Genomic DNA, 12138 nt, shown 5'->3' on the forward strand with positions numbered 1-12138 from the left:
CTCTCTTACATACTAATCTTCACATTACACAATTCCTGAACAAAATCCTTGTCCCCAAGGATTCCAATTTTTCCCCACTGGAAAAATATTTTCATTTTTTCCACAGGAAAAAAAATCCAAAAAAATGTTTTAAGGAAAAGAATGGGGGAAATGCGGGAAGCATCCAACCTGCTACAAATATTTCCTGAAAGACATCCAGTAGCTTGAATCAGGTAGCTCACCCCATGAAGTGACTGCTGGATTGTATTAAATACCTACTACCAGAATGAAGTCTGGGCAGAAAGTAGGTTAGGTCATTGGGTAATATGCAACTCTGCAGAAAAGGTTTCTAATTAGCACTGCAATTTTAGGTCTACATGAAAGTATTAGATTTCCTGACTTGCAATAATAGTAAAGATCAGTGTTTAAGTTTGGACTATGTCACATGCACATGCATTATACCTGTGGAAGGATCTACTGTGAAGAGAGAAGAGAGATCCCCTGGTACCAGTTCGTAAGTCACGACTCCATATATCCCAGAATCCTTGTCTGTAGCCACAACGTTGATGATTTCTGTTCCTGGCTGTGTATGGCTGCTGATACTTGCAATGTAAGTTGATGGGTGGAAGACAGGGTGATTGTCATTGATGTCTTCTATCTCTATGCGAACAAAAGCTTGGGCACTTAATCCACCCTGTGAAATAAATCAAACAAATTCCAAGACAAAGGTCAACTATAATAAAGAACTCAGCACATACATTTTTCACTTTGCTAGGCAAGAAGACAATGTGTTGGCTCAAAGGAACTTTGAGTTGCATTGTGAAACAAGTGGACAGTGTAAAAATGAAACTTTAGCAAATCCACAAAGAACAAATTCTTCACAGTTAGCATCTATGCATAGTCAACGTTTTCCATTTAACTGCAAACCAAGTACATGGATCAAATTGCTACTGAAAATATGAATTCCTTTCCAATAAATCTTTTCTTTGGAGAACATATGGAATGTCTGCTTGGAAAGAAGGAAAAACAATAGATATTGCTATTAATACAATATTAGTTTGGGTTGGCGATAAGTGTGCAAAGTTACATTCACTTATACACCTAACAAAATTATAAACCAAACTTGAGAGAATGCCAAATGGTACTGATTGGAGGAAAGAAACTGGCAAGAATATGCTGAAAGGAAATGAATGTACCAGGCTGAGAATCCCTTATCACCTGTGGGTCCTTAGGTGTTTTGGTCTACAACTCCCAGAAATCCCAGCCAGTTTACCAGATGTTAGGATTTCTGGTAGTTGAAGGTCAAAAATCTGGGGACCCACAGGTGGAGAGCCACTCTGTTATCAGAAATGCCCAAAATCTGAAACTGCCCAAACTGGCTGAGATGAAACATTTGATGGTTCAATGTATACAAAAAAAAATTCATGCACAAAATTTGAGCCCCATCTCCAATAAATTTTGTTGTGTGTGTGTGTGTGTGTGTGTGTGTGTGTGTATGTGTATGTATGTATGTGTGTGTGTGTGTGTGTGTGTGTGTGTGTATATATATATATATATATATATATATATATATGCAAATATGGGTTTTCCAAAATCTGAAATCCAAAGCACTCCCCACACTCTGCACAGCCTTGACCCATCTCAGCCACTATTATTAAAAATAATAATTAATAATAATAATGACACTTGATTTGTATTTCACCCAATCTCCCTGAAGGGACTCTGGGTGGATTCAGCATATACAGAGACACAAGGCAAACATCCAATGCCTCGAAACAATGAAACACAGATAGACAGATAAAGGTAAAGGCTTCCCCTTTCATCTCCAGCTCTGAGTGTGGTGCTCATTTCCATTTCTAAGCCGAAGAACCTGTGTTGTCCATAGACACCTCCTGGTCATGTGGGCGGCATGACTGCATGGAGTGCTGTTACCTTCTCGCTGGCGCGGTGCCTATTAATCTACTCATATTAGCATGTTATCAAACTGCAGGATCTGGGGCTAATACAGGGAGCTCACCCTATCCCATGGATTTGAACTACCAACTTTCCAGTGAGCCAGTACAGCAGCTCAATGATTTAACCCACTGAGCCACCGCAGCTCCTTTATTTATTGTTGCTGTGGCCATTACTGTTATCCTCTTCTCAACTGATGGGGTCTCGCATTTCTTTCTAGCTCCTTCTTTGTTTCTGGTAGTGGTAACACACTTCTATTCTCTGGATCATGGGCAGCAGGTTGGCCTATATGGCTGCTCGAGATCGGCTACTGCCACCCTAACTTGGGAACGCAGCTACCATGATCTCTAATCCTCAGACCCACCATGTATCTTGCCATCTGGAAACTGGATGAGAAGAGTATGCTGCCACTGCCAGAGCTAGAGAAAGGAGCCAGAAAAGTAGTGTGAACACAGACAAGGAGCAGAAGGAGGCAACAGCTGCAGCAACATATGGCATAGGAAGCAGTCTGTGCAAAGGCAGGGTGTGATCATTCACTTGCTCACAAGTAAATGACCCATCTTCCCTTTAAACTGCCCAGAAGGAAAGGCCTACTCTCTAGTAAATAGAAACATAGTTTGTAATCTTTAAAAAAATAATTTTTATTGAAAATTTTCATTAAAATCCTTAAAAGAGACAAAAGAAAGAAAAGATAAAAAAGAAAGAAGAGAAAAGGAAAAAATAAAAGAATAATAATAATAATAAATGTTTTTATTTTAAACATAGTTTGTAACCTAACTGTAACCAATTTGAGGCTCACCATTCTCAAATGCTCCATGCAGTCATGCCGGCCACATGACCTTGGAGGTGTCTACGGACAATGCCGGCTCTTTGGCTTAGAAATGGAGATGAGCACCAACCCCCAGAGTCGGATACGACTGGACTTAATGTCAGGGGAAAACCTTTACCTTTACCTATTCTCAAATATGTACTTCTACAATGAGAAATGAAGGATCTACTATAAAACCACAACCCAGTTTGCCTTGTTGTAGTTAAGTGGCTTCATATACTTGGCAAATCAAGAATCATGGAGCTGTAATACATTACTTAGCCAGCAGGTTTCATACACAACCTGTTCAATCAAGTAGCATCACCCAAAAAATTATACTGGATCTTTTGTGTGAGGATTGTTGGAGAACAGAAGCATCCATCAGCATTATCACTCAATGATAATGCTTTCATTATTGCAACATTAGCTCATATTGCTGTATTTTCTGTTCAGCCTGGCACTGAGGCTGTCATACTGTAGTTATATGGAAGCATCGTTAAATGGCTAGAAGAAAATAAAGAGAACTTATATAAATGGTAACAATTTGAGTTTGTAACTGCTAGACTGAGCACCGGATAAAAGTGTGTTATATGTGCCCAGGAAAAAGAAAAGTGAAGTGAAGCAAATACTAACGTTAAAGGGCAAGCTAATGCTAAAGGTTATAAAGATATTGCTTCAGAATACATTTTATGCTCTTGTGGACTTCCCCAAAGGAACTATCTTTTCCAGTTACACTAACCAGTTATAACTGAAGAGTTCAGCATTGAAGGATGAAACAGGAAAGTTGCATTCACTATTCCTGCAAAATTTTATATAATTCCTAGTCTCTGAGAGTATTAATAATAACAATAATTAAAACAAATATTTTAAACACATTTATTAATGAGCATTTGATTTTTTTATATTCTTTCAAAATGCATATATTTGAAATAGTGTTAACCAAAATTTGGACAACTGTTTGTGATGGATGGAAAAAAAGATGTCTTGCAAACTGATTCAAAACTTGAAGTGGTATATGGGAATACTGGTGGCATTCTCAAAAATATAATGAAAATAAAATCAATATATTTTCATATTGCTATCAGATGTAAGCTTTTTCTATGATTTTAGGTAGCAGAATGAAAGAGGTCTTCCTGATAGTAGAGGAATATTACCAGAGGTGGTAACAGAAGGTCTCCCATTTCTTTTATTTTTCAGTTTACCACAATTTTCTATAAGAAAACTAAATCACACCTCTCACATTGTCCAATCACATCTCCCACATAGACCACCTTGCACAGTGGAGTCAGTGGAGGAGGCCCTAATCTCACTCTCGCCCTTGTCACAAATGCGGCTGGTAGGAATGAGAGAGGGGGGCTTCTCCGTGATTGCTCCTCACCTCTGGAACTCCTTTCCTAGCGAAATAAAAATAGCCCCCACCCTCCTCTCCTTCAGAAAACTTCTGAAACACACCTATGCACTTTGGCGCACTGTTTACATTTTAATTGTCTAATTGCCTAGGATATATGTTTTTGTACAATAATATTTATTAGTGTAATTATGTTTTATTTAAGTGGCTGTATTTCATATTATTTTAACCTTAATTCTTTTCTGATAATTAGTTTAATACTGTTCCTTTGGCATTTCTGACGTTGTGTGATTTTAAATTATGGCATTGAATGTCTGCCTTTTTATATGTATGTAAACCGCCCTGAGTTCCCTCTGGGGAGAAAAGGCGGTTCAGAAATTAATTAATTAATTAATTAATTAATTAATATCACACACATGCACACAAAATAATCCTAATACAAATTTTATTTATTTAGCAATAAACCTAGATGGGTGAGTTTCAATCAGTAGGCATTTAATAGCAGTGGAGCTTGGATAGCTTTAATGGAACTATCCAAGGTGCTGAAACTTTTTGTGTGCTAGGATTCAGCAAACGAGATGAGTCCTTTGACACTTGAAATAAAACCTGCGGTAGATTCGCCAATCAACTAATAAGGAAGCCAACAGCCACCGCTAAATAGCTTTTCCAGAAGCTGTGTTTTTGTAGGAAACTGGACAACTGCAGCTTCAGCACTTCCAAATGTTGTGGCAAAGTCCTACTTGTTCATATAATGGCTTGTTCTCTGTCATACTCAAAACCAGTTAGGAGTATGGCAGAAAACTTACCATTATAAGAAAAAGCAATTAAAATGCCTATCTTCTTGGAAAGGTAATTGCAAAAGGGGGAAGTGGATAATTACGTTCATATCAATCGACATTGGCCATAATTTCTGTATAGAACATTATATTCCTTTCTTTTTAATAGCTCATCATCCTTCTTTCTATCTTTAGTACTAAAAAATAAAAATTACTTCAGGGATGAAGCAGACTTGATTGCTTCAAATTTCAGTACAATAAAAGCACATTCTCTCCCTTGTAAAGCTGGGGAGAACCTAGGGAGTTGGACTAGTAACTTTGTGATCCAAGACCAGCATATTCATTTTATGTGGTTTTTGGACTAATTTCATGAAATCTTAATTTAATGTTGTCTGCAAAAATGGAGTGGCAGGGAGATAAAGGACTAGAATACTCTGCCCCTCTGGTTCTGGTTCAACAGCTCACCACTTGCTGTTGCACTCTGATCCTGGAAGCACCTATGACCACCGCACCACACAAGATTCCAGGAATATAAACAGACAGGTTATTGTATACACACACACACACACACACACACACACACAGCATATAAAGAATCAGGAATAAGAAAGGAAGATGTATAATCCCAAAAGGTTTAGCAACAAGTGATAACCAAACAATAATCCAAATGTCTCATATAATTCCAGAGGTGGCAAAGCCAGGAACAGCCAGGAATCTCAGATACAGCATAAGTCCACAATCATGAAGGTATAACTAGTAACACTTGAATAGGAATACATGAACAGGTACACAGAAAACTTCCAGGATATATTAAATTCAAAATCAAAGCTTGACTTGAACCAGGAACAAGAGAACTTAAGCTTAGCTTCTCACTCTTACTCAGTGTTGCATGAACTGACCTTAAGGTACACAACTTATTGTAGACAACCATGGGTAAAGGTAAAGGTTGTCCCCTGACATTAAGTCCAGTCATGTCTGACTCTGGGGTATGGTGCTCATCTCCATTTCTAAGCCGAAGAGCAGGCGTTGTCCATAGACATCTCCAAGGTCATGTGGCCAGCATGACTGCATGGAACTCACTGTGCCACCGGGGGCCCTTAGAGCCATGAAAATAATTCCAATTCCATGAATTTCTTTTACAACTTTCCCACACAATTTCTCTGAATGTCACAATATTTTTCAGTTATGATTTGTAAATGAAGACTTTTGTTGATCTCCTTAGCTGCAGTTTTGTCCCCATGGGAACCCTTCTTATCACTCAGCTCTTAACTTGATTTCTTATTTGCTGTTGCTACTTCTGCCTCCCCAACTGCTCTTGAGGCCCTGCACTTTCTGAGCCGGTTTTCTCACAGAAAGAACCATCATTTCCCAGACTTGAGGGCCCATCGCTTTGTGCCACAGGAAAGCTCACAATCCTCTCTAAATCATCAGTTAAACCATCAGCGTCTGGTGACTGATCTACAGCAGTTGCATCCTCCCATTGACTTTTTCCAATGGTTCTATAGTTTTTCACAAGAAAAGCATTCTGCAACTTGCATCTAAGAGACATGATGCATGATCAACAAGAGTCAAACTGGCCAAAATCATGTTCTAGGTGAAATTTATAAATACTTCTAGGGAAGAACCTGTGGTTTCTTGTTCCATTAGGTTTCATCCCAGGCTTCCTCTTGCCTCATACGTCACACAGACATGAGAGCTTTCTCCTGCTCATGTCCAGTTTCGGGAGGAGAAGAATTTTTTCTCATTTTACACTGAGAAACTCCTTGTCTTGAGGACAAAAAGCATTGATTCCTCAAGAAAGGCGTTGTGAAACCCTGGATATCTCATAAAGGCTGCTGGAATAGTTACTAAATCAATCTATGTAAAGTATATTACCACTCTGAAACTCTATATAAATGGCAAGAATAAGTATATCTAATCTAAATATAGATAAAACAGAAACTACCATAATTGCCAATATGAAACTTTTGGTTTTCATACAACAGTATTTGCACAAAGTTAACTTGGCAGGAGCAATTTGGGTAGATCTCTAGTTACAGGAAACAACAGCTGCTATTTCTGCTCTTATAATTGTGACAATAATACTCTGTATGCTGGAAGAGATAGAATAGATTTTTCCAGGATATTAATATCAATTTAGTCTGCAATTCTATACCTACTGCCCTGGAAGGAAGGTCCACTAAATACAACAGGGCTTACTCCCGAGTAAATACATACAGCTTTAGGAATGCTTTTGCTTGCAACTGTATCATGAACTGTTTCAAACTTCAATTGCACATTTGTTTTCTCCTTTAGGAATATCACATCTATCATTTTGTGTTTAAAGCCCGGGTAACTTTTACTCAACCATTTTATTGATTCATAGAGCTATTAAAAAGAAGATGAAGGGAATAGAACTGAGTACAAATAGGAATAATAAGAAAACCTTCCTCTTTGAATTGAGTGCAAAGATCTTTCATTCTGTTAATGTTAGAAAACGGTGACGATAACTAATGATACTGAGTTTAGATTATAGTTCCCTGTGGTTTTTCCCCCTGTTCCTTACCTTCAACCAATTTATATAACAAATGAGAAAGCAATGCATTGCCTCTAAAACAGCTTTTTGAATGGGGGAAAAATAGGAGAAAACTGACTTAAGAAGTTAACATATATGTGGACTGTATTTTCCCTCCCTCAAACACTGGTCTTTTCTTCTGTAAATCTAGTTATAAGTATCAAATTTTCCATTACAACCTTCAAATTTGGAAGTGGAAATATTCCATGCTTCAAAACTGGCAAATAGATTTTTTTTCCCCTGTTAACTGAAACTGAAGCATTTGGAAAATCAATGCACTGTGAAATTATTTCTATTTTAATAGTAATATAATATGGAGGGGAAAACACCTGCAATGTCCTATCATCTCTTCAGACACAACAGCTCTAATATTCACCGAAATAATAATAAGAATTAACTATGTTAATCTTTAATGAAGACTACTCGTTGTTTGGTCTCTTGAGAACATGATTTAAAAGCAATATATTTTACGGGAGAGTATATATAGGGGGGGGGGGGCAACTGAAATAACACGTCTGAAGCTCTGATAAATATTTTATGCAATGGCATACCTTTGTTCTTAACAGTTCAGAGAGATAAACAGGTATATCAGTCTAACAGCTGAGAAACCTAAATTGCTTTCCATGAATACTGGTGGATATTTATCACTAAGGGGAAGGTTGACTCAAGAGAGTTTTTAGCTCTTCTCAGGAAGATCATACTTAACAAAAAAAGATTATGATCTCTAACAAGGTCAGGCCTTTCCAACAGGTTGTGATTATTCCAAATCATGTGAATACCAATTAATCTCCAAAAGGGTTACACTTCCAAAAGCCTGTGCAGATTCCTGATTTTCCCACATTTTCTCAAGTCTAGAACTTAAGGTGGCTTACCAACACTGAAACAGACAGTCATTAAGTCCACGACTGACATTAAGTCCAGTCCTGTCCGACTCTGTGGGTTGGTGCTCATCTCCATTTCTAAGCCAAAAAGCCAGCATTGCCCATAGACACCTCCAAGGTAATGTGGCTGGCATGACTGCATGAGCACTGTCACCTTCCCATTGGAGCGGTATCTATTGATCTACTCACACTTGCATGTTTTCAAACTGCTAGGTTGGCAGAAGCTAGGGCTAACAGCAGGAGCTCACGCTGCTCCACGGATTCAAACCTGCGACACTTTTGGTAAGCAAGTTCAGCAGCTCAGCAGTTTAACCCACTGCGCCACCGGGAGCTCCAAATTCTAAATACCTTTTAAAAACATCCTACATTGCATAGGATAGTACCACTATAAAATCTTATATTTGTGTATTTTGAAAAGAGACTGTCTGTTCCTTTGCACAGGTTTTGCTAATCTCATCTTCACAATAATCCTGTAAGGTAAGTCCTTCTTAAGAAGTACACTTGGGGGCATTGATGCTTTATTGGCTCATGTTTCATCCATTTCTGTGCTTTGGCCCCCACCTGATTCTGCCACTGAATGAATGGACCTTTAGACCGAAAATAAAAAGATTTTGTAACACAGCCTGATAAAAGAATACCTGATCAATTTGAAAATTAATACTGCAAATTAAATTAAAGTTCCATTAAACTGCAATCATGATGATACAACTGAGCATATCTGCATTTTGCTTATCCTGCCTATTTGTTTTGAAAAATGTCACTTTTTGAAGAAGATATGGAATGTAGTTCAGTATGTTGCCAAATACTTGGAGAGCCAAATACTTGTGGGATCCTCACAAGTTACAGAATAAGAACAAACATTTGTGAGAGTGTCATTATCCAAGCACAAAACTTACCCCATCTGTTGCTTTCACCAAGAGATCATAAGCAGATGGATCCTGTTCCCTGTCAATGTCCCGAGACACACATATATGGCCGCTGCTCGCATTAATCTGGAATGCTCTGGATTTCTCATAGCTGTGGAAGCTATCATAAAGAGAGTACTCAATCTGGCCAAAAAGACCCGAATCTCTGTCTGTAGCTTTCACCTGCAATGACACAATAAAAAAAATCCCATGAACTCTTCCATCATTACTAATGGAACACAAACACACCATTACACAAACACAAACACACCATTAATCAAGTAAAATGTACTTTTTTCAATGGCTGAGGCTACCATTCAATGCACATTTACATTTAAGTGCTCCACTGAACTCTCATTTCCAATGAGAAATGCACTGGATTGCAATGTCAGTTTTCAAAAATGGCATGATAAAGTTTGGAAAAAATATAAAAAGGATGAAGGGAGGGGGAGAGAAAAGGCACCTCTAAGACTAACTGGTTTTGTATTATAGCATGAGATGTTGTGGATATAAACTCATTTCTTCAGATCCAGTACAGTATAGGGTATTTGTGCCTTTTTGGTTGGCCTTATTATTGGGAAATCAGACTTGCCCATGATATTCCACACTCTTGTTACATCCCGAATAGATTACTGCAATGCACTCTGTATGGTGTTACCTTTGAAGACTGTTTGGAAAGCTTCAAGTTGTCCGATGGGTGGCAGCCAGATTTCTCACCAAAGCAGCATGCAAGGAGCACACAACCCCCCTGTTATGTCAGCTCCACTGGCTGCCAGTCTGCTACCAAGCACAATTCAAAGTCCTGACTTTGCCTATAAAGCCATAAACTGTTCTGGCCTAACACAGATAAATTTCCTTTTGAAAATATAACAGTTAGTATCAGAATAATAGAATCACAGAGTTGGAAGAGACCTCATGGGCCATGTAGTCCAACCCCTGACAGATGGCCATACATTAAAATGCATTATGTGACATTTTATGTATGTTTGCTGTTGTAAATTTATATTGCCATCATTATATGCTTATCTATTGTTTATTTTGTGTCCGGCAGTTTGAGTGTTTCTGTGAGCTTCCCCGAGTCCCTTTGGGGAGATGGTGATGGCGAATAAATAAAGTTTTATTTATTTATTTATTCAGCCTCTATTTAAAAGCCTCCAAGGAAGGAGCTTCTACCACACACCAAGGCAGTGAGTTCCACGGTTGAACAGCTGTCACAGGAAGTTCTCCCTAAGGTTCAAGTGGTGGTAAAGACATTCATAGGGGAAATATGATGGAAGGGATGTAATCAATGACAGACACCAAATCCTCTTCATTTTGATATTTGGATGTAGCCATTTATAAAGTATAGGGGGATTATTTAATTTATAAATCCCAACGCTTGCCACCAACTATAAAAGATTAGGGGATTTATTTATTTAGCAAATCCCACAAGCTGACACCACTTGTAATGGAATGTCATTTAGGTAACTTAAAATCAAAATCTGTAAAAGCTGGAATGATCTTCTGGCCAAAAAACCTTCTAAAAGAACACTGGCTACAACCGCAATTTAAAGAAATGTTTAGCCCTTGGCTTGACTTGATCTTTAGGCTAGTATGTTCTGGATTCGCACTCAGGCTTGGTACTCTGAGGTAACACTGAAGACATTTCTTTTTAAAATACACACTGCCACTATCTGACTTTGGTTTCTGTAAATTGCTTTGGAACTTCTCTCACAGAGGAACACTGAGGCAGTGATTGTGAACAAAGAACAGTATTGTTTATTTGAGAAAACTTGAACAAAACACGCATTAAGATGAGCTGTTTCAATGTTGAATAAAGCGTATGGTTTCTTTAAACAGTTCAAAACTTAATTGCACATAACACTCCTCTCTCCTTCCAGAAACTACTGACAGGATTCCTATCTGCCTAGTATTCCTAAACTCCACACAGACAGTCCTTTCCTTTTGGGATCTGTCTCTCCACTCCCCAGCTATCCTTCCCAATAGCTGTAATCTTCTCACTAACTCTGCTGACTAACTGACCAACTTCAGGCTTCACTAGCTCTGTTTCTCTAACACACACTCTTCCTGACTCCTCTCTCCTTCTTCTTTGACACACAGACCCTAACTGAGCTGTCAGGTTTTAAAACACACCCTTGAAGTCATTTTTCCCCCTCTTCTCAAGTTAAGCTCTGCCCACTCTTTCCCAGCCAATCACAAACTCCCCTTATTTCCCTCCAAGCTGCTCCTAAGCACGCCCCCTCCATGAAATTAGATTCTAAGATGGATGCCCCCAGGCACCCTTCTAAAATGGCTGCTGAACTTCCTGGGCCCACTTTTCTGAGCTTACTCTGACCTTACAGGTAGGGAATTCATCACGCCATTCAAAACCTGTGTTTGATCTGGCACAAAAACCGAGGATTCTTTTAACAACTGCAATACAAGTAGACCAAGAATGCAGATTTATCCCACACAGTGCACTACCAATTGTGATAGTTTTCCATTACCAATCTCCCTTCCTCTGCACAGTAATCTTTATCCTTTAAAATAATTAATGGCTAAAAGAAGCTTAAGTATGTGCAGTTAAAGGTAAGCAGAAGTATTCATGAGGCTAGAGCATATTAACAGCAAGTTGGGTATAAATGGGAATAACCTTCACTTCAGGCATATAAAACAACCTACCCTCTTTATCTCTCACGTTCATCAATAGCAGAGACACAAAAATAGTTGTGCCTGTAGAAACCGATTTTTCACCGAAATATTATGAAATGTAATGAACTAATTAATCCCCTGTTACGTCCCTCCCCATTAAAAGGACTGAAAGTCAATCTAACAGTCTGGAAAAGCCACATAGTCCCCTGACTTAACAAGGAGTTATTTCATAATGCATGATAGCAGCATCTCTTGTGGAAGAAAAGCCTGAGTGTTTTGATAGGACTATTACATTTTTTTTAT

The 12138-nt window shown here is 38.4% G+C and overlaps 1 protein-coding gene across 1 annotated transcript in view; it reads right to left on the reverse strand.

Annotated features, from left to right (window-relative positions):
- DCHS2 (dachsous cadherin-related 2) overlaps window positions 1-12138 on the reverse strand; it is a 145383-nt gene that overhangs the window by 65570 nt on the left and 67675 nt on the right. Inside the window, exons 2-3 of the mRNA XM_060778812.2 lie at window positions 9196-9387; window positions 442-673 (exon numbers count right to left, since the gene is read on the reverse strand). Coding sequence (XP_060634795.2) covers window positions 442-673; window positions 9196-9387 — 424 coding nt within the window. The remainder of the gene's footprint in view (window positions 1-441; window positions 674-9195; window positions 9388-12138) is intronic.

Source organism: Anolis sagrei, chromosome 5 (genome assembly GCF_037176765.1).
Source record: "Anolis sagrei isolate rAnoSag1 chromosome 5, rAnoSag1.mat, whole genome shotgun sequence".
NCBI lineage: Eukaryota > Metazoa > Chordata > Lepidosauria > Squamata > Dactyloidae > Anolis > Anolis sagrei.